This window comes from Takifugu rubripes, chromosome 10, assembly GCF_901000725.2.
Source record: "Takifugu rubripes chromosome 10, fTakRub1.2, whole genome shotgun sequence".
NCBI classification, from domain to species: domain Eukaryota; kingdom Metazoa; phylum Chordata; class Actinopteri; order Tetraodontiformes; family Tetraodontidae; genus Takifugu; species Takifugu rubripes.
Window position 1 is genome coordinate 11,992,632 of NC_042294.1, and position 21,798 is coordinate 12,014,429.

Here is a 21,798-nt window from a genome sequence, read left to right on the forward strand (position 1 = left end):
GTAAAACAATAAATATGGAACATTAAAAGTAAAAAAATAGATATTTGATCAGGATTCTGCGAATTGACTGATCCCTAAAAAGCAATAACAGACAGAAACTGGCACAAAGTAAAACCCCGAAAGAAAGAGCTTTGCTAACTATACCTGAAGGAACCCACAATGAAAGAAAAAGGACACTGATTTAGACACTTAAACCTCCATTTACATGTTCCAACTAGCAGAGGTTTCTGTCCATGTGCTACTAACAACTAACAGAGAGGGAGGGAAGGGCTGCACAAACGGGAGGAAATGAGAGTGGAGGTGAGTAAAGAGAGGAGAGAAAGATAAGTGCTGTTAGGAGAGCAAGTTCTCCTGAAGAGCTGTGTCCTCAAGAGCTTTTGGAGGGAAGAGAAGGTTGCCCCAGGAGGTAGTTGCACTGTTGGTCAACAAGCTATGAAAATCCCCTGGATTAGCGTGTCTGTATAGCTAGCTCATGACCCAATCGCTGCAGACGAGGTGCAGCATGACTGTTCAAGTTAGTGGGAGCAGATTAGCAGTGGGGTGGTGAGGGTCCACTGGGTGGGCTGAAGATCAGACGCCACGTTCTGAACCATCCCAAGTAGCTTTAATGCACCCGTTAGAGGAACCCTGAAGAAGTGGACGTATGAGGGCCGGTACCAGCAGCTGAGTGGCATGCTGGGAGAGGACCGGCCTGTTTCTGATGCTGAATAAGACAAAGCAGGAGACTGAGGATGCAGAAAAATGCTGATGTTGTTTGTGTTGAAAAATAGAAACAATAGAGGGACACAGACATTTGGGAGGGAAACAATAAAATAAATCTGTGCCGCAGCTTTTAAAATCGGAGGCCAGACAACAAGTAAACAGAGCGAAGGGCCACTGGTGACTGGGAAAGGCACATTCCTGACTGTTCTTAAAAATTTCAGCTTATACGATTCCAAATATCCATTTATTTGTTTTATTGGTAGTTGACTCTGTAGAGGACTGAGCTTCTAGCCCTGGTGTGGACAAACCATGGAAGGTGTTCTGGTAGTACGAAGGGAAACAGTCAATCTACCCCCAGTGTCCTTCTGTGCAGGTGTGTGTGTGTGTGTGTGTGTGTGTGTGTGTGTGTGTGTGTGTGAAGGGGCTGCTGAGGCCTTGAGGCCAGGAACATAGAAGATCAACAAAGTCTCTTCACTAAGATTGCTAACCGTGTGAAGTGGGGTTGAGGAGTGTCTAGAGTTCCTTCACCAACATCAATGCAGAGCCAATTAAACCATAACCTGATGACCTGATGACCAAACTAATCACAACTTGCGACAACCCAAATTGTCAAGCTGGTAGTCTTTGGTGGACAGTCGTGGTGGTTCTAGTTATTAAGTTAACTAGTTGCCTAGGGTAGTTTATGAGGCTGCTTTAACCAATTAGAAGGGTGACCTCATGGTGATCCAATACATTTGGGTCCAATTATTTAATAATAAAGAATTATCTTTGATAATTATTTATCCAAATTTAATAGCCTTGGGCAAATACCAAAACTAGTTCCTGTGCAATAGCCTGGCGCAACAGAAGTAATTAGTGGTTAAGATGGTTTTGCAGCTCCAATCCTCACTAGTGGGATTATGGGATTTAGAGTCACAACATAATGCACGTGCATTAATTGTGCTACGCTTCTTTAAATGAGATGAATAAATTACTATGTGTCCAGATATTCTATATCCTTGTTTCTTGCCTTAACACTGACATTTTCACCACTGTGGGACAAATAAAGATTCATTTCTATATCTTAAAGATAGCACATTAGGATAAATCAGTGGCTACAAAGACAAGATGACATCGTCCACCTTTCACCTCATGATTAGCAGGTGAATTCAAGCTTTTCTACGTGTACGCTCTCACCTCAAAACTGGCCAATGTTGCACCGTAAAAAGCACAATGAGACACACTGAATCCACGAGGACGCAAGCGGAGCTGCTCGACAACAATGACTCCATGTTGAGCGTGACGACAATGGTTGCACAAGTTGTTCCTAAACTGCTGCGTTCACTCAATTCTACTTAACCAATCAGCTGCCAGAACAATGAGCTGACTTGTCAAAACAAGAAGGTTTTTGAATTTGTCTGTTATCATTAATCAAATAACTGAATGTCTTATTGTTTGTCTGCCTGACTCTTTGGGACCGTCTGACCGTCTTGGTTGGTCAATGCCTCTGTCTGTTTCCCAGTCAACCCCCATTAATGGACATGGGGTCCAAGATGGTTCTGACTGGAACCAGAGGTTCTCTGCAAAAGCAGAGAAATGTGTTAATCAGTTTGTAAAGAAGCTGGAACAAGCTAGCGTGTGGCCAGGACATTTCAGTCTGCAGACTTCCCTGACAGCCCCCACCCTCAGAAGAACTGTCCATTTCTGGTTCACCATTGTAGAAACACTCTGTACACACAAGATCACAAAACCAAGAACTCCCAAGCCAAGGCTGTGAGAAAGGAATGACATTGTTTGTGTGTCTCTCTTCTGTCTGAGCTGCTCAGGTGTTGGTGGTCATCATGAGCAGCAGAAAGGCTTCCAACATGGTCTCAAACTTACATCACTCACGTAAAGTCGAACAGATCACTGCCGAATTTTGCTCCAGCTAATATTTCAATTCAGCGTTTTTGCTCAAAGCGTCTCAAAATTGGGGCTTAAGTCCTCCGATGGATCCTTAAAAGTGCACAGTTAGGTCGCACTGGTTGATTATAGAGCTAAAAACAACATCCTGCTACAGATCAAACTGTAAAAACAACATGCACGTGCAAGTTCATGTGTGCTCACAATTGAAAGCTAACGCTAACCTAGTGGTACGTTAAAGCCTCTGGAAAATGGGAAAATCAATATAGTCGCATTGACCTTCATACTGTCGATCTCATAATGACTACAATCTTTTTTAAGTGCACTTAAACGCTTTTATTGATTAACAACCAAAAAAATCATTAGAATACTGACAGAGGCATTCAGACCCCCCCATCCCCTCTGGAAACTCCCCCTCCACCACTATTGTTTAATACTTTTGCTGTGTGGATTTATTTCTTTATGTGTGTTCATAACTGTTGTGGGGGGCCGAGCATTTAGCTAGCAGCCCCCCTGCTGTGGGGCCACTCCTGCATCTATTCCCTCTCTACTACGTACAGCTCTATATTTGCTGTGTTTTGAGCTTCCTTTCTGGTTTCTTGATACTGGTTGAAACCCTGAATTTGTCATCATAGAAGATCATCTCATTGTAACCTGAAAAGCTACCGGTGATGTTAGCGTGTTTGGGAAAAACAGGATGAAACCTGAAATCTCTGCCTGGCGATGGGTCTTGACTTGTGTTTTTGCACGAAGGAACATTCCAACTGCAATTTTTTGTAATTCTATTAATAAATAAATGTTATGAAATGTGACAGCCACTCAGCCTCACCTGAGTTACACCTAAAAACTGGAATAAAGCGACCTCAAACCAGTCTGTAGACCTGCTGCCATCAACCAAAATCTCGCCAGTAACAACAATAAAAGCTAATTACTTTCTAGCTACAAGTGTCAACTTATTTTATTAAGTGAGAAAACAGAACCACAGTGTAGATAGAATGAGTATAATAATAATAATAATAATAATAATAATAATATTTAATAATAGTAGTAGAGTATTTTCATCATTGGAAAACTGAACAATAAACTGCTTGAGGATATACTTTAAATAATATCTAATGACAATAAATCAAAACGGTGAAAGCTGTCTGGCCTTTGACTCCTCACTTTATTTTAAAGAGTCAATAAAGGTGAAAGTTGCTAATCCTCTCCAACATGCTCTTCACATGTTAGAATGAAGCAACACACACCCTGGAAAATACTGAGCTGAGTTGACATTTTTCACATTCCTCTTCAGAAAATCTCCCAGAATCCATTGCTCCTGGCTGCAGTTCAGGCCACACGTGAACTTTCACACATCAGATAAGTAGCAGAACTTTAGCAGAACTTCAAGAAGACCTCGATCCAGGTCTTCATCCAGATCCACAGAAATCAGAAGACAGTCTAGGTCTAAAGTCCAGTAAAAGACTTAGTCAGGACCCATTTATAACCCTTTTTAACAGCTTATAAGAACGTTAAAGAGCTAAGAGCAACTCCTTCCTGCTAGATACCAACACTCCCATCAGCACCATTTTCACACCATGGGTCGATGCACCCCTCAGATATAAGGTCCTTCTAGAGGAGCACCAGCTGTGGTCATTGGTCTATACCAGGTAGAACCTCAAACGAGCAGGGGGTCTATGGCAAGGAGACAAGACTCAAGCCTGCTCTGCTGCCACAGAGCCTGGCCAGCCTGCTATCATTGATGAGAAGACCAAGTTAATCAAAATATTCTCGTAGAAGTCAGGTAATGCAGTAGGACATTGACTGGAAACACTGCAGCCAGTCAACGAAACACTGACGTCAGCGAATGAAAATGCACCTTTCGGAGTGGGCGGGTCAGAGCCTAGACCTCCACCTAGGTAGGCTTTGATAGGTCCAAAGGGTCAGGGTTAGGGTTAGGGTTAGGGTTAGGGTTAGGGTTAGGGCTAGGGCTAGGGTTAGGGTTAGGGTTAGGGTTAGGGTTAGGGTTAGGGTAAAGGGTTAGGGTTAGGGTTAGGGTTAGGGTTAGGGTAAAGGGTTAGGGTTAGGGTTAGAGTTAAAGTTAGGGTTAGGGTAAAGGGTCAGGGTCAGGGTCAGGGTCAGGGTTAGGGTTAGAGTTAGGGTTAGGGTTAGGGTAAAGGGTCAGGGTTAGGGCTAGGGCTAGGGCTAGGGCTAGGGCTAGGGTTAGGGTTAGGGTTAGGGTAAAGGGTAAAGGGTTAGGGTTAGGGTTAGGGTAAAGGGTTAGGGTTAGGGTTAGAGTTAGGGTTAGGGTTAGGGTCAGGGTCAGGGTCAGGGTCAGGGTCAGGGTGAGGGTTAAGGTTAGGGTTAGGGTTAGGGTTAGGGTAAAGGGTAAACCACTCTAAGCCCTGGCGGTGCAGAGACCACCTCGTCAGCCTCCACCGACTCACTGTTATGTCCCACATGCACAAACCTAAAAATGTCCTTATGCTCTTGCTCCTCTTAATCTCTGAGCTCTCTTTAGACCTCATGCAGGTCTCTCTGGTGCTCTGACACCAGCCTTCTCTCCCACCTTACAGACTGTTGACAGGCTGCAGAAACAGTGCTCAGACCGTCGTTATTATTCGACTGATAAGAAGTCAACACGGGGATATTATGTCTCCTCCAACATTGTGTTAATTAGTTGCTCGATGAAACAGAAGGACCAACACAGAAACCTCTCTGAGGTTTTTCCCTACTGAATTTGGGGAATACCCTGATAGATAATGTGTTAATCATAAGTGTTTGCTTTAATGAGACTGACTCTACAGATAAATGATACGTATTTCAGAGGGTTAGAGGGGGGGTCTGACTTCACCTTTCAGCTGTAATCTTCCTTTTATGTGATCAGTTGCTCATGTTATGATCCTAATATGTGTAAAAGGTCATTGCAAGGGTCACTTCTATATATAATGTAGTTCATTTCAAGTCCCATTTACCTTTTGTATACAGTTACACAAAATGTTCATTGGGATCCTTTTATTGCGTGATACCTTAAATGTTCTTTTGTTCGGTATGTCGACACTCACGGAACTACTGTGAGACAGCTCCTGTCCACGAGGGGACACTCCCTATGGAAGCTGTTCACTCTGAGCTTTCCGCTTTGGTTTCCCTGTCAGCTAACGAGGGGCTGAGTTGACTGAAATTGTTAATTATTGGTTTAGCTTGTGTTTCTATCAGAATATGTGTCACATTACAAGACTCCAGAATATCTCTCCACCATGGACACGGTTGAGGAAGAAGCCAGAAGGGGATGAAGAGGGCAACACATTTGGCTGCTTTAATTACTGTTTCTGATTGAAAGTTAAATTAACAGATGAAAAAAGGTGTATAAATATATTTTAGTTATTAGAGATTACAGTCAAACTACTGATAAAAGATGCACTAGCAGATGAAAGTCAGGATCCATTCCCGACATGAATTCTGACTCCCAGTGTCGTTTTTATTAATCGATAAATGTAGCCCTAAAATAAAACTTTTCTTTCTTACTACCAAAGAGTATCATATTCATCTTTTTATAGGCAACATCAATAAAATTATAAATGCGTGCATAAATATGAGTCGAAGTTCGGAGCTTCCGTGAGTGAAAACTTCCGTAAATCCCTGCGGGACACCGCGGCTCCGTGCGCCGCTCAGCGCGCTCGCTGCGCGGCCACACTTACCTCTTCTCCCGGGGTCGGTGGAGGAGCAGCAGCCCAGGAGGAACAGCCACAGCGTCGCACCTCCCAGCCTCCCGACTCTGCCTTTCATGGTTCTTTTACGGCTCCACGTTTAAATTCTAGCGTGTTCCACCGCTGCAAAGACGCGAGGAAGCCTCAAACGTGCGGAGGGAGGACGAAATGACAGGAGAGAACACCTCCTCTCTGACAGGAGAGAACACCTCCTCTATGGCAGGAGAGAACACCTCCTCTCTGACAGGAGAGAACACCTCCTCTCTGACAGGAGAGAACACCTCCTCTCTGACAGGAGAGAACACCTCTTCTCTGACAGGAGAGAACACCTCCTCTCTAACAGGAGAGAACACCTCCTCTATGGCAGGAGAGAACACCTCCTCTCTGACAGGAGAGAACACCTCCTCTCTGACAGGAGAGCACCTCCTCTATGACAGGAGAGAACACCTCCTCTATGACAGGAGAGAACACCTCCTCTCTGACAGGAGAAAACATCTCCTCTATGGAAGGAGAACACACCTCCTCTGTCACAATAACTGCAAACTTTAATTTAATCGAATTATGTCAGGTCTACCAAGTTAAGTCCAGACCCCGAAATGAAGGAACTACTGGAATTAGGCATAATAAAAATCACTGGAAATGAAAACATCTAAATTATAGCATCAAGTGTTACTGGGGGAAAAAAATAATAATTAAGGGACAAAACTGAAATTCCACAAAAAAAAACAACGAAATTTTGTTAATGCTCATAATTTGTGCATTGTGTGAAGTCTATATAGGGGAAAAAGACACAGTGGCATTTTGTAACCTTTTTTGTTATGTAGCTTTTTTCAGGTAGTGTTTAGCACACGAGATGTGTAGAGTATTATGGGAAAGGTTTTGTGGTGGTTTTCAGAGGTTTTTGGTGTGTGAAGATGGCACAAACGTAAGAAAAAGACCTCCTGCTGAGAGGAACCCCCGTTTGGTCTGATTTGATCATTAATCCAATACAGGCGCCTGATTTTCTTCTGATGGTTCCGTGGACAGAAAACCGGTTATTTGAGACATTAACAAATTAATTTCAGCTCTTTTTACCTATACTCAGGATGGTTACATTTCGACCTCCTGATGCCTCTACAGCCCGGCAGTGCCATCTACTGACTGGAGTTATATAGATGCGATACTGCCCGTTTATAATAATGACCCACTTGTGAACGAATAAGTGTTTTGTAAAAGAATAACTCCTGTGTTTCTTATACTACCCACGTAACAAATGACAGAACCTATTATGTTACTTACTAAAATATGTTTTGGGACATTTTCGTTAGGAATCAGAACAGCATTGTAATGAAATTATAAAATTCTGATGTTTTTTTGCCTTTGCTAAAACTCCGAGTCCCGCCTAAATTAAGGGCAACATTGGCAGATTTGGGCTTCCGTACACACGCTCTGGGTGGGAGGGGCCTGCGTCGTCACGTGACCAGGTCTTTGTTGATTACCCTCACACGCACACAAGCGTCCAGGTTCGGACCAGCTCACCGAACCTGTCCCCGTGTCCCCGTGTCCTGTGTTCTGACTGAAAGCTCCGATCTTCGGTTGGTTCCTTCACGGCCCGGAGAACATTAAAGGGGGCGCGAGCGGAGACCGGGGATGGAGGCTTGCTCCGCACTCTGAGGGGTGGGGGTTGCCCCGGCCTGCTTCTCTTTGTTGTCACGGGTCCCAGCAGCTCTCCTCCGGGATCCGGTAGCTGGTACTGCAGGCTCATAGACATATTTTCTGCATGGTTTCACACGGATATTCTCCCGGTGGTTGTTAAAGTTCCGGAGCAGCCAAGAAACACCTGGTTTTGTTTTCCTTCCAGGTCCGGAATCGACTCTGATTTTAACTTTTCTAATCTGACCCCACACGTCGTCGCCGTAAAGTCCCCCAACATGGTACCAGAGGCCCGGTTCTCCTGCTCTTGGTGTGTGCTGGTTGTTCTCTTTCTCCACGCAGTCCGTGGCTCGTTCCCGCGGGGTGGAAGCGCCGGCAGCCCGGACTGTGGCCTCGGGAAGCCCGGCGACTGTCCAGGTGAGACATCGATCTCCCTTCGAGCCCAGCATCGGAGTTCAGGGCTCCTCCAAGCATCTCTGGTTGTCTGTTTTCAGGTGAAACACAACCAGATTAGACGGTTTTAATGAAGTAATCACCCTTCCATATTAATGATGTCGTCATGACAACAGAACTACCCTTGAACTGTGTGTGTATTTTGGGTTAATTATAGGGTGGACCAGCCCAGGGATGTTAAACCAGCCACTGACTGTGTCTTTAGCTCACGTTCAAATGGCAGAATTTAAGTGGTGGAGAGTAAAGAAGAGGTAATATTTATGCATTGCCTTATTTCCAGGGAAATGCAGATATTTTAGGACATTTAGGATATTTTAGCACAGTGTGTTGGGATTTATGGTTTGAGTGTCTTTGGCCTGCAGGGGGCGGTGTTGAGTTCAATTGGGTGCAGCTGGCACTGCAGGTGGGCGCACCTGTAGGCAATTACATCTGCTGCCTATTTAAGCAGGTTGTGCCTCCCTGTCAGTGCCGGGGTGTCTGTCCGTGTGGGGAGTGTGTTTGTGCGGGTTCCTTGGTGTTGGTAGGGTGTGTGTTCATGTGGGGAGTGTGTTTGTTTGGCTCGTGTGGGTGTTTGGTCGCTTCTGCTGTCGTGTGTTGGTGCTCTGCGTCTCCTGGAGGGTCGCTCCTGTTCCTGTGTTCCTGATGCCCTGGAGGACCGCTCCTGTTCCTGGTCTCCTGGGGGACCGCTCCTGTTCCTGGTCTCCTGGGGGACTGCTCCTGTTCCTGGAGGACCGCTCCTGTTCCTGGTCTCCTGGAGGACCGCTCCTGTTCCTGATGCCCTGGGGGACCGCTCCTGTTCCTGATGCCCTGGGGGACCGCTCCTGTTCCTGGTCTCCTGGAGGACCGCTCCTGTTCCTGGTCTCCTGGAGGACCGCTCCTGTTCCTGGTCTCCTGGGGGACCGCTCCTGTTCCTGGTCTCCTGGGGGACTGCTCCTGTTCCTGGAGGACCGCTCCTGTTCCTGGTCTCCTGGAGGACCGCTCCTGTTCCTGGTCTCCTGGGGGACTGCTCCTGTTCCTGATGCCCTGGGGGACCGCTCCTGTTCCTGGTCTCCTGGAGGACCGCTCCTGTTCCTGGTCTCCTGGAGGACCGCTCCTGTTCCTGGTCTCCTGGGGGACTGCTCCTGCTCCCCTTGCAGCCACTGTGTCCTGGCCTGCGTCCGGGTCCTCTACAACCATGTATCGTAACACATTGTGGGTTATAATGCAGAAATCAGATCGGTTGCAACCAGCTTCTACAGTAAACTGGAGCGTCCTAATCTGCTGTGATGTCGGATGATATCTGCTGAAACATGATCAATTAATATAACATGTTCTCCTGCAGTTTAACTCTAGACCGGAGAAACAGGTTATTGGGCCTTTAGAAGCATCCTGTCCCACACCGAGGCCATAGAATGAAGAGGCTAATTTATTTGCTCAAACGGGGACCGAAAATCCACTTTGAGAGATGAAAAGGGAAATTGCAGCAAAGGGCTTTTACACCGGTCGACCCCCCCCCCCCCCCCCCCCGCCAGACGTTTGTGAGCAGGACGTCCTGAAATCAATGCAGAACACATGAAGTGCCAATACAATCTTAAATAACAACACACCCTCTTAGCATCACGCAATAAAATCACGCTGCCACATCAGTGAAAGTGCTGCAGAACAGTTGAGGTTGAAGTTACTGAGCTTTTGTTACATTTCAGAGTACAGAGAAAACACATCAGCCCAATGAATCAAAGAGAAAGTACACAGACTACATCCAATAATAGTAATAAACAACCAGGGCACAGGAGCGTGGATGGAGCCTGAGGGTGCAGCCATGCTGATCTCGTTCATCGTTCTAGTCATTGATTGATTGTAGGAAGCAGGAACCAAAGAAGCAGATGCTCCTCATCCTGTGACCCGGTTAATCCTGCATCCGTCTCAGCAGGTTTCACCACCTCTGTGAGGACACGACGGTGAAACAGCTGCAGTCTTGAACCCCGGACACACAACGTGTGTGTTGCTCTCGATTCACTGTATAGAAAAATGTTTAGTTTAGCAGTGTGTGTCGTAGATGTCTGACAACAGTAGAGGACCCGGGGGCCAACGGATCATCTGGTGGATCATCTGAGGGATCAGCTGAGGGATCATCTGAGGGATCAGCTGAGGGATCATCTGAGGGATCAGCTGAGGGATCAGCTGAGGGATCTCGTGACCTCACCAGGGCCTCAGATGATTGATAAAACTGCTGAGTAAACAGTTCCTGTGTGTTGGGGCTTCCTGAGCAGGACACAATCCAGACGCTCTCTATCAACAGAGAAAAGCAGCTCTGGCCTGAGGAGCGGAGGGTTCTTGGTTCCAGCCCCAGTACCAAAGGTGTTCTGGTAGGGGGAGGTGCCAGGACACCTTCAGAGCACTGCCCAGGTACCCTTGAGCAAGGTACTGAACCCACAAATGCTCATCTAGGGCCCAGCAATGAGCTGGCACCTCATCCAGGGGGGACCGGCCTTCACCCACTGTGGACCCCCCCCCGAGAGCCCGAATGGGGGGGGGGGGGGGGGGGGGGAGTTCTCAGGGGAAAATGTTGGAGCAGATTCCACCATCGGTGGTTAAAAGCTTCAGAGAAGCAAGAAGGGACAGGAGTGACGGTCCGATGGGTTGTTGGTGTTCTGTTGGGAACCAAATAACTGGGAATGTGCATTGGGATGGACCCTGGCTGGACGGAACCGTCTCTGCTGGGCGGAACCGTCTCTGCTGGGCGGAACCGTCTCTGCTGGACGGAACCGTCTCTGCTGGGCGGAACCGTCTCGGCTGGACGGAACCGTCTCTGCTGGAGGGAACCGTCTCTGCTGGGCGGAACCGTCTCTGCTGGACGGAACCGTCTCTGCTGGGCGGAACCGTCTGCTGGAGGGAACTGTCTCTGTCAGTACGTCTGAGGCCACGAGGTGGTTTGGGTCACTGGTGGAGGCGCTGGAGGAGTTCGTCAGCAGCAGCAGTTCCCAGATCAGCTGTTCTGGGAACAGCAGCAAGTTCTGATCGGGTATCTGAAGAATTTCCTAATGACAGGGGAGGGGCCACGACCCTCTCATCCCTGGCTCATGCTTGGGAAATTACACCTGAATCGTTTGTGTTAGTTCATCTTGACCAGAGACTAAACTGCAACTCTCTGGTGATCTGAGGTCACCAGCCTGTGAGCAGACGCCCCAGAGGTGTCTCAGGTGGGTCACCTGTGATGGACCAGCTGCTGATTGTGTGTGTGTGTCCGTCAGACCTCTCAGAGAAGAAAAGTGACCTGCGGGTGTGTGACGCCGGCACCTGTCGCTTCGGTGGCACCTGTGAGGAGAATGGAGGGGACATCAAATGTAGATGTTTGTTCCAGGTGAGTTACTCTCGCCCTCCCTCTCTCCCTCTCCCCCCTCCCTCTCTCCCCATTTCCCTCTCTCCCTCCATGTCTCTCGCCCTCTCTCTCTCCCCCATCCTCTCTCTCCCTCTCAGCTTGCAGCTCATTGGTAGTTGGTAGTTACCCTTGTTCGGGGTAGTTTAGGACTGAAAGGTAGCATTTTTTGATTTACATTTGTCTTAATTGTTATAAATCAGTCTTCCCTAAACCAGATGGTCCTCCACAAATAAGTGTGTTAGCTGGTCAAATCATGTTCTGCTTTTATTCTTTTCCCTTGGAAATCAGCATAGAATCCCAGGACGCCAGTGTTTCCTGTGGGTGCTGGTTAGTGGTAACTAGTGGTAACTAGTGGTAACTTTGATATCATCATGATTCCAGTGTTCTAAGAAGTACGTCCCAGTCTGTGGCTCTAACGGAGACACGTACCAGAACGAGTGTTTCCTGGGGAGAGCTGCCTGTAAGAAGCAAAGAGCCATCACGGTCCAATCAGCTGGACCCTGCTACCATGGTAACCACTGTTTCTTTCTATCGACACCTGTAGCTGTAGGTATGTCGTAAAAAATGCAGATGACATATTGGAGTTTCTGGGTCTGTTTCAGATGGTGGATCAGGATCAGCTGATGGAGGTAAGAACCTTTGATGCTCTTTGATGCTCTTCAACGTCACCTGTGCTTATTGGGGATTGAAGCTGTAAATCAGAGTTTACCTTTAAAATAAGTCCCCAAGATTAAAACCACTGATTATTCAAACTGTCAATAAATAGATGTTTAACCTTTTTATGTTATTGTATCACAAGATGATGACGGATCTGGTCACGTGAAGAAGGTCTCCAAATGTGGGAACTGCAAGTTTGGAGCCGAGTGTGACGAAGACTCAGAGGACGTGCTGTCAGTACACACACACACACACACAGGGTCACACACACACACACACACACACACACACACACACACACACACACACACACACACACACACAGGGACACACACACATAGGGACACACACACATAGGGTCACACACACACACACACACACACACAGGGTCACACACACACACACACAGGGACACACACACATAGGGTCACACACAGACACACACACAGGGTCACACACACACACACACACATAGGGTCACACACACACACACACACAGGGTCACACACACACACACACACACACACAGGGACACACACACATAGGGTCACACACACACACAGTCACACACACAGGGACACACACACACACAGGGTTACACACACAGGGTCACACACACAGGGTCACACACACACACACACACACACACACACAGGGTCACACACACAGGGTCACACACACAGGGTCACACACACACACAGGGTCACACACACAGGGTCACACACACACAGGGTCACACACACAGGGTCACACACACATGCACACACAGGGTCACACACACATGCACACACAGGGTCACACACACATGCACACACAGGGTCACACACACATGCACACACAGGGTCACACACACATGCACACACACACATGCACACACACACACACACAGGGTCACACACACATGCACACACACACACAGGGTCACACACACACAGGGTCACACACACACACACAGGGTCACACAGGGACACACACACACACACACACACAGGGTCACACAGGGTCTCACACACACACACACACACAGGGTCACACGGTCTCACACACACACACACACACAGGGTCACACACACACACAGGGACACACACACACAGGGACACACACACACATAGGGTCACACACACACACACACACACACACACACAGTCACACACACACACACACAATAGTAACATTTTTACTAGGTCATTTTCATGTTGATTCACTCTTTAATATTTTACACATTTTAACATAAAGTAATTATCTACTATTATTAATGGAAAGTTGACATTATTGTGCATAACCAGACTGTTAAATGACGCGTGTGTGTGTGTGTGTGTGTGTGTGACCCTGTGTGTGACCCTGTGTGTGTGTGTGTGTGTGTGTGTCCAGCTGCATGTGCAACATCGTGTGTAACGGCCACAATGACAACCCCGTGTGTGGGAGCGACAGCGTCACCTACGACACGCCGTGCCACGTGCGTGAGGCCTCCTGCCTCAAACAGCAGAAGATCGACATCAGACACGTTGGACGTTGTCAAGGTAACCAACTAGAGAGCGAACAGAACTAAGGAGATGATGAAGGAGGCTCTCGGACGTGCACCGGTGCATCTACACGCCCCTGAAAAGTTCTTCTTCTGTGGTTCCAGATAAAACCAAGAAGGACAACGGCGTCAAAGCCAAGCCGGACCTGAACGGTGAGACGGCCTCCTGAGCGCTGGTGAACGCTGGTGATCGGTGGTGAACGCTGGTGATCGGTGGTGAACGCTGGTGAACGCTGGTGAACGGCGCTGGTGAACCGTCACTCAGACATTTTCATCTGTTGTTCCAGCTATGTTCAAACCTGGGGAAGGGGAGGAGTTTGTGGACAGCCCCGCCCCCTGTCCTGATAATTACCAGCACTTCTGTGAGCATGGCAAGTGTGAGATGAGACACAACATGGCCACCTGCAGGTACGCACGCCTCGCCCTGTCCGTCTGCGTCCGTCCGCGTCCGTCCACGCGTGTCCTGGTGGTCCTGCTGCATGTGACATGAATCTGAACCAGTGTTTTTCTGCGTGTGCCAGGTGTGAGTCCTCGTACGGGGGTCCTCAGTGTGATCAGCTGCTGGATTTTAATGTTCTGTACGTGGTTCCGAGCGGCCAGAAGCTTCATTACGTCCTCATAGCTTCCATCATTGGAGCCGTACAAATTGCCATCATTGTTGCCGTGGTGATGTGTTTCACAAGGTATCTACAGTCTTACTATTGTTGCTATACAAGTCTATAATGCATTGAAAAAGACACTTTTGTTCACTTTTGTTGAGAAAAGGTGAGTCTTGGAGGTGTAATTCCTGCTGTGTCCTGCAGGAGGTGCAATAAGACGAAGCGGGGGCGGCGGCAGAAACAGCACCTGGGTCACTTTGCGTCGGGAACGTCATCCAGGATGATGTAGCCATCAGGAGAAGAAGGAACAAATGAAATCTCGGACACTTTCCATGTCTTTCTGGTGCCTCTTTTCAATTGCATTTCTCTTCCGGGGCCTTATTTTGAAAATCTGCTCACTGTTCCTTTATTCTGACGATGCTGCCATCCCCTAAGACTCCGGAACACTGTGGACCCTCTCGTAGTCACGCTAATCTTTTTTTGATTTCTTCAGGTTGTTTTTTAAGTCCCTAGAGAATTTAATGTGATGTTACTTTGTGAGATGCATATTTCATGTTTCTGATTTCAGGATAACTGTTGAATGTGAAGCAGCTCCATTTTGACTGTTGTTAAACTTTCATCCCGACACGAGTAGTGACGTCTCCTGCAGAATTTGCTTGAGTTTGCTTCATTCTTGTGCTACCCATGCAAATGTTGGTCCTGGTGACAGAGGATAAATGAGCTGAGAGCTAACCTGCTGGGCGTGAGCTAGCTTGAACCGAAATCCCCTCTGACACTAAAGTCGTGGATAATGTAACATCGCGGAAGCAGAGGAGCCTCTGAGCCTCCAGGTGTCGTCATCAGGGAGTTTTCTTCATATCTGATGCTTCTCTCTGTCCCCACGTGTCCAGAATCGACCCTTCTTTGGTGTTCTGAAGGCCTTTCTGCTCCAGGGGGCGCCACTAGTGCCGCTGGGATCCCTAGGGCCCACCGGTAGAGTGTGTGGATGCTGGTTTTTCTTGTGGATCTCATCGAGTTGTCTTTTGAGTCAGATAAATTTTGATATTTTTTGTATATTTAGTCGCACCTGAAAACCAAAATGCTCTTTTTTCTACAGTTTAAAAAGGTCCAAGCTAACGTTTACAGATTGTTGTGGTTCCATTTATTCGATTTTTCTGCTGACGCCATTCTGGAAATGGATTCCAGTGTTTGTGTGTTTTTGAAGTCAATGATAATTTAAACAACTTTGTCTTTGTTGAGGTTTTCCTATCAGGTCGTAACGATGGTACAGAAGTGTTGTGGTGCTTTTGTTGTGGTAGAAAATTTAGACGAATAAGCTACAGAACTCATCCCAATTTACTGTAAGTGTTGCATGAAATACGTAAAAATGTTTGTTCTCTTGTAGATGAAATACATTAAAGTGTTAAAGCGTCTTAAAACAACGTTGTCGGCGCCGTCGAAGTTTGTCGGCTAACGTTTGCAGCTTCAACTCAGCGGAGATCTACAGAATTCTGACCAGCACCGGTCCAAAAAGACGAGCTCTTCACGGAACCGTCGGCGTTTGTGCCTCTGCATCGGTCCATCTCTGCTCCGTCTCTGGGATCAGTCCGCGCCGTTCCTCACACCCACACGGTTCCTTTACCACTGAAACCTGAACGTGAAGCCGGGCGCAGATAAATATAGCCGAGGTGGCCTTGGGCAGCAGCTGCGGGGCCTCCTGGACAGCTGGAGACCCCCGATCAGCCTGCAACCAGGTTACGCTGGTCCTGGAACCCTCAGCAGTATTCTGGAGACCTTCAGGACCTCTGGAGACAGTCCAGATGATCCAGAGTGAGGAGCACCAGGCTCAACGTGGGACAAGCGGTGTTGGAGAACCTCGAAAGCGGCAACGCCGATGGTGTTTATAGTTTGGAGGTGTTGATGTAGCTGCGCATCAGGGAGCCAAATCGTAGCCCAGGGATTAGGGCTTCGACGGATGAGGCAGGGAGTTTCCACCTCTCTAAATACATTTAGGTCCCGGAGTTCAGGCCTCATGTTACCGTCCAGATAAATTTAGAGCTAACCTCCTTCAGCCTCCTCCTCTAGCTCCTCCTCTGCCTCATCTAGCCCCTCCTCTGCCTCATCTAGCCCCTCCCCTGCCTCATCTAGCCCCTCCTCTGCCTCCTCTAGCTCCTCCCCTGCCTCCTCTAGCCCCTCCCCTGCCTCCTCTAGCCCCTCCCCTGCCTCCTCTAGCCCCTCCTCTGCCTCATCTAGGGCCTCCTCTAGCCCCTCCTCTGGGTGGACCCGTTATTTATTGGGGTGGGTTTCGGGTGGGTCGCAGTCCGACCCAACTGCTCCGGTTCTCCTCTGGAACCTTCTTCATGTGTTCAGTCTTCCTGCTGCTTCCAGATTTCCTTCTTGATTTGGACCTTTTCTCAGACCAAACCCAGACCTCTGATCCAAACACAAACTCCAAGGAGGATGACGGACAAGTCGGGCCTGTCAGCAGGTGGTGATGATGTAGGGGGCATCATGGCGCTGCTGGAGCGAGTGGCGGGCCTGATGGATGGCGTCCACCATGTACAGCAGCGTATGGAGGAGCGCCAGTTGGAGCTTGAAAGCACGGTGAAGACCATCCAGGCAGACGTGGTCAAACTAACAAACGACCACGCCAACACCAGCTCCACGGTTGAACGCCTGTTGGAGAAGACCCGGAAGGTCAGCCGGCACATCAAGGACGTGCGAGTGCGCGTGGAGACGCAGAACATCCGGGTGAAGAAAGTGGAAGCCACCCAAGCAGACCTGCTGGCCAAGAACAAGTTCAGAGTGGTCATTTATCAGGTAGGAGGAACTTCTGAGTCCGGACCCGTTCCTTCTGATGCTGGATGGTCACAATTTAAAGATGAATGTAAAGGAAACCGTAGTTTCATGAGAAAGATGCTTAAATACCTCTTTTAAATGTTTCACATCAAAGCATGAAGCTGAACAGCTGCATAATCAGCGCACACACACACACACACGCACGCACACACACACACACGCTCACACACACACACACGATCACACGTTCTTAAGCAGCTGCGTTATGATGGTTATTTTGGCATCAGGCAACTGTCATGCGATAGAAAAGAGATGTCGGCACTAAGATTGTTAATGCTAATGCTAATGCTAATATAATAACGTTGAGTTCAAAACTGCCCTAGTTTAAAATCTATAATCTCCATCACTAAAAATGGCTTTAAACATAACGTTTATCATGCTGACGTGATCCTTAAAGGATGAAGTCATGCAGTTAACAGATTGATGGTCGTTGGTGGATTTTTATTAGCTGGTTCTCTCAAAGGTTTGAGCTATATCTCCTAAGTGCTTCTAGGCATAAATATATAGAGACCCAAACTTTCTGACATAAAAAATACATGAAGCTATTTTTCTGAAGAAATCTGGGGTGAGCAGGATCAGGTTGAGGGTTAGCATGAATGTGCCAGCTGATGGAGGTTATTCCAGACCACCTCCTAATATAGACCTCTGCTCTCTCGCCCTCCATCCCTCCCTCTCCCTGTCCACTCGGGGAGCGCCTCAACTCTTAGCTGCTAACTAGCCTTGTTAGCTCTAAAACTATCCCTACTAATACTGATGATAGTAACGACGCTCATAGGGGTCTGTGTTGGAGCTGGTGTGGAAAAGGTTGTTGAGAACGTTCCCCATGTCCAGATTTTGGTTCTTGTGGAGCCCGGAAGCTCCGCCTGTGAACATTCCGACACAAGTGTGAACAACAGTTTGTCTTCAAAAGCAAAAGCCAGCGTCCACGTGGAGACGTTCCCAATGCTGCAGGGATTCAGATCCCATAGTGAGTTTAATCCTATATCACACAGTATATAATCATATGTTTAATCATAAGCACATGAAGGAGACGCACCTGGAGGAGCAGGAGCTCCACGCTGATCAAAGCTCCTCGTTTTAACTGCTTTTGTTAATCTACTGATTTTAGCCGCAGCCAACAATCAGCTGGGGTTTGGAACAAAGCCTTTCATGAAAGTAAATATGGAACATCTAAAAATCCTGGCTGGCGTTCCAACATTCCATCCCTGTCATGTGATATCGTCCGTCGCTGGATGTCATCATGTCGTGATTTGCTCTACAAGTTAACTTTGGCTGAGCTGCACCAACAGGTGCTGCAGGTTATTTCTGGAGGCAGGATCATGGCAACGTGGTTGCTATGCTAATGCTAACACGACAGGTTTCTTCCTAACATATTCTACTGGGACACATTTCAGTCCCATCAGAATTGCGAGTGTTTGTGTAGAGTTCTGGTGCTTGTGTTCCCCCACAGCAGGTCTGTGACGTCAGTCAGGACCTGATCTCCAACAGCACCGCTAAAAATAACGATTGAAACGATGCAGGCGCCGCAAAGAAATATTCACCATTTAAAGATATAACGTGAGATATATGAGTGGGTTAAACAAGCCTTTCAGGTCCACTGTCACTTCTGTGTTTTCTTGTTAGGGTGACCAGGAGGTGAAGGCCCTCGCGCCTGGACACGAGTCAGCAGAAGCTAGCTGTAGCGCTACCAAAAGAGCGGATGTGGAACCTGACAAGTTTGAGCCGCCTTCAGAATCAGACGAAGAGTACATGGTGGTGGAGGAGGCGGACTCCTCGGGTGCCAACCGGATGAAGAAGACTGGCTTGACCAGAATCGAGAGCTTCAAAGCCACCTTCTCCAAGGAGAACATCAGCAAGACTCGCGACAACCTCGGGAGCAGGGTCAACAAGTTTGGGGAGCGCATCGTGACAGCCGAGAGGCGCGAGAAGATCCGGCAGTCGGGCGAGAGGCTGAAGCAGTCGGGCGAGAGGCTGAAGGAGACGATCGCCAAGAACGTCCCAGCCAAACTTAACCTGAAGAAGGAGAGGACTGTGGCAGAGGGCCAAGAAGGAGCAGAGGGCGCCAGCGAAGGAACCATTCCCATCCCTCCTCCAAAGGGTCGCAAGGGAGCCAGCGATGCCCCCAGCAGCAGCCTGAGCCAGAGCAAAGGGGAGGAACCCGAGGTGATGGTGTACGACATGAAGCAGTTATCGTAGACTGGAGGGAAGAAGCCGGTTCTGAAGGACTGAGACCACCAAGGAGGAAGGGACTCGATGTTTAGGTCAGACTGAGGGAGCGTCAGCAGGGACACCTGTCCTGCTTTTCTATGTGACGGATGTTTTCTATGAAATCTTGTTGGTGTCTTGATCGAACCCCAAAATAATAATAATAATCATTAGCCTGCTTGTGAAACATGTTTGGAGTGAAAAAAAGCGGTTTTTTATTGGTGCAGAAGAGCTATGAAGACGCAGAAGTGAAGCTCAACAAAGTGGACTCTGGTTTCATCACGGAGACGGACGACGACGTCTGGAAATGGTGATTTGAACTAGAAGTGGAGGTTCTGTACGCAAGAGGGTCCATCAGGGATCCAAGGCAACGTTGGACAGGTCCAGAGAAGAGGAGCCGGAGATGGTTTCAGCGAAGGAGATGATCAGCGATGTAGCTGTTGGAGGAAAGACAAATATGCACAACCAATATTAAAATATGATTTATTTTCAATACACTGTCTGACATTTATTTGTTTTCACCTGTGCTTGGAGTGAAGGTTGTGGTTAAAACACATCAGGAGTATCTTGCATTTCCTTCATCACACTGTTTAGAACTAAGCACCTCGACAGGGGGCAAGAAGGGGCAACTTTGGAGCAAACAGAAATGTGGATTGTGAGCCCTGCAGGCTCTCCTCTAACCCCAGGGGGCCCTGCAGGCTCTCCTCTAACCCCAGGGGGCCTTGGAGGCTCTCCTCTAACCCCAGGGGGCCTTGGAGGCTCTCCTCTAACTGTAGGGGACCTTGGAGGCTCTCCTCTAACTGTAAGGGACCTTGGAGGCTCTCCTCTAACCCCAGGGGACCTTGGAGGCTCTCCTCTAACCCCAGGGGGCCTTGGAGGCTCTCCTCTAACTGTAGGGGACCTTGGAGGCTCTCCTCTAACCCCAGGGGGCCTTGGAGGCTCTCCTCTAACCCCAGGGGGCCCTGCAGGCTCTCTCATATCTCCAGGGGGCCCTGCAGGCTCTCCTCTAACCCCAGGGGGCCCTGCAGGCTCTCCTCTAACTGTAAGGGGCCTTGGAGGCTCTCCTCTAACCCCAGGGGGCCCTGCAGGCTCTCCTCTAACCCTAGGGGGCCTTGGAGGCTCTCCTCTAACCCCAGGGGGCCCTGCAGGCTCTCCTCTAACCCTAGGGGGCCTTGGAGGCTCTCCTCTAACCCCAGGGGGCCCTGCAGGCTCTCCTCTAACCCCAGGGGGCCTTGGAGGCTCTCCTCTAACCCCAGGGGGCCCTGCAGGCTCTCCTCTAACCCTAGGGGGCCCTGCAGGCTCTCCTCTAAGGATCCCACCCTCATACAGGCAGCAGCAGGACACCCCTGTGGGTGAAAGGCCAGCTCTTGGCAGGGCCCCGTGTGAAGAGTTGGATGACCCTACTCGTGCACCCGGGTCCTGAACAGACCCTCCAGTTCTCTGCTGCGACCACAGACCAGCGCGTCTTGGACGGCCACATGTCTGACACCATGTGTGCTGGGGTCCACAGATTTTTCTTCGAGTGCCAAATGCCACACAAACGTATCTAGACGAACTAACGAGGCGTGCGTCCACTCTGCCACCGCTCAACACCCACTCAGGAACCCAAACTCACTCTGGAGGAAACATCTCACCATGTTGGGTTGCTTCTGATCTTCCAACATAATTCCAGTATCCACCTGCTGCTCCCATATGGGAATTATGTAGATGTGACACACGAGGGCGACAGAGCCCCCTAGTGGCTAAAACTGGGGACAGCATGTTAGTGGCTGATCAATCGATCACTCAATCAATACTTAACTGCTGAAACTAACGTGTTACCACCGTTGGAGGTATTTGGTAATGTTTAATCACCTGTTATTGTGTTTTAGTTTTGAGGAATTCACCTTTAGTTTGTTCGATATTTAGTATTGTGTAAGTTTATTTGGCCGAGCTTTTATTTTGAAGGTACTAATTAGCTGGCGTGCACGGGGTGATGAGCAGGCAGACACAGGTGTGTCGGGCACCTGGTTCACTCTCTGTTCCTTTTGGGTTGTCTGATTACGGGTTGTTGCTGAGGACAAAAAGTAAAAAAAAACACCAAAAGTGAAGATTTGGCGGATGGAATCTCGGGAACTTTGGATTGAGGATTAATAAGGATCGCTGGAGGATCGTTGGAGGATCGCCGGAGGATCGCCGGAGGATCGCCGGAGGATCGTTGGAGGATCGCCGGAGGATCTCTGGAGGATCGCCGGAGGATCGTTGGAGGATCGCTGGAGGATCTC

General features: G+C 48.6%; 3 protein-coding genes across 4 annotated transcripts in view; 2 read left to right on the forward strand and 1 right to left on the reverse strand.

Moving 5' to 3' along the window:
* The window catches only part of LOC101073748 (melanoma receptor tyrosine-protein kinase-like), a 22,955-nt gene extending 16,374 nt beyond the window's left edge, over nt 1–6,581 (reverse strand). The window contains exon 1 of the mRNA XM_029842472.1: nt 6,261–6,581. Within this exon, the coding sequence (XP_029698332.1) occupies nt 6,261–6,348 (88 nt within the window). The 5' untranslated portion in view covers nt 6,349–6,581. The remainder of the gene's footprint in view (nt 1–6,260) is intronic.
* Nucleotides 6,582–7,713: 1,132 nt separating this feature from the next.
* On the forward strand, nt 7,714–15,909 carry LOC101073526 (tomoregulin-1-like). The gene is made up of 11 exons (XM_011608169.2): nt 7,714–7,998; nt 8,110–8,318; nt 11,585–11,694; nt 12,094–12,223; nt 12,315–12,341; nt 12,512–12,602; nt 13,742–13,890; nt 13,998–14,045; nt 14,180–14,300; nt 14,414–14,575; nt 14,696–15,909. Exons 2-11 carry the CDS (start codon nt 8,180–8,182, stop codon nt 14,778–14,780), a joined length of 1,062 nt encoding a protein of 353 aa, XP_011606471.1. The 5' UTR covers nt 7,714–7,998; nt 8,110–8,179; the 3' UTR covers nt 14,781–15,909.
* Nucleotides 15,910–16,774: 865 nt separating this feature from the next.
* On the forward strand, nt 16,775–20,027 carry cavin4b (caveolae associated protein 4b). 2 transcript variants are annotated; one of them, XR_003889895.1, is made up of 3 exons: nt 16,775–17,290; nt 18,953–19,590; nt 19,762–20,027. XR_003889895.1 is itself a non-coding variant. In XM_029843126.1 (2 exons), the coding sequence occupies exons 1-2, from the start codon at nt 16,931–16,933 to the stop codon at nt 19,523–19,525; spliced, it is 933 nt and encodes a 310-aa protein (XP_029698986.1). In that variant the 5' UTR covers nt 16,775–16,930; the 3' UTR covers nt 19,526–20,027. The 2 variants fall into 2 exon arrangements, 1 of the variants encoding a protein (XP_029698986.1); XM_029843126.1 differs by having other exon boundaries at nt 18,953–20,027.
* The last annotated feature ends 1,771 nt before the right edge of the window (nt 20,028–21,798 follow it).

What these genes read in the sequence shown, in the direction of transcription:
- LOC101073526 (XM_011608169.2), top strand. Translation starts at nt 8,180, where the DNA reads ATGGTACCAGAGGCCCGGTTCTCCTGCTCTTGGTGTGTGCTGGTTGTT. An exon ending in AGCTGGACCCTGCTACCATG is followed by an intron (nt 12,224 to 12,314) that starts GTAACCACTGTT and finishes GGTCTGTTTCAG; the next exon opens with ATGGTGGATCAGGATCAGCT. An exon ending in CACAACATGGCCACCTGCAG is followed by an intron (nt 14,301 to 14,413) that starts GTACGCACGCCT and finishes TGCGTGTGCCAG; the next exon opens with GTGTGAGTCCTCGTACGGGG.
- cavin4b (XM_029843126.1), top strand. Translation starts at nt 16,931, where the DNA reads ATGACGGACAAGTCGGGCCTGTCAGCAGGTGGTGATGATGTAGGGGGC. An exon ending in TCAGAGTGGTCATTTATCAG is followed by an intron (nt 17,291 to 18,952) that starts GTAGGAGGAACT and finishes TTTTCTTGTTAG; the next exon opens with GGTGACCAGGAGGTGAAGGC.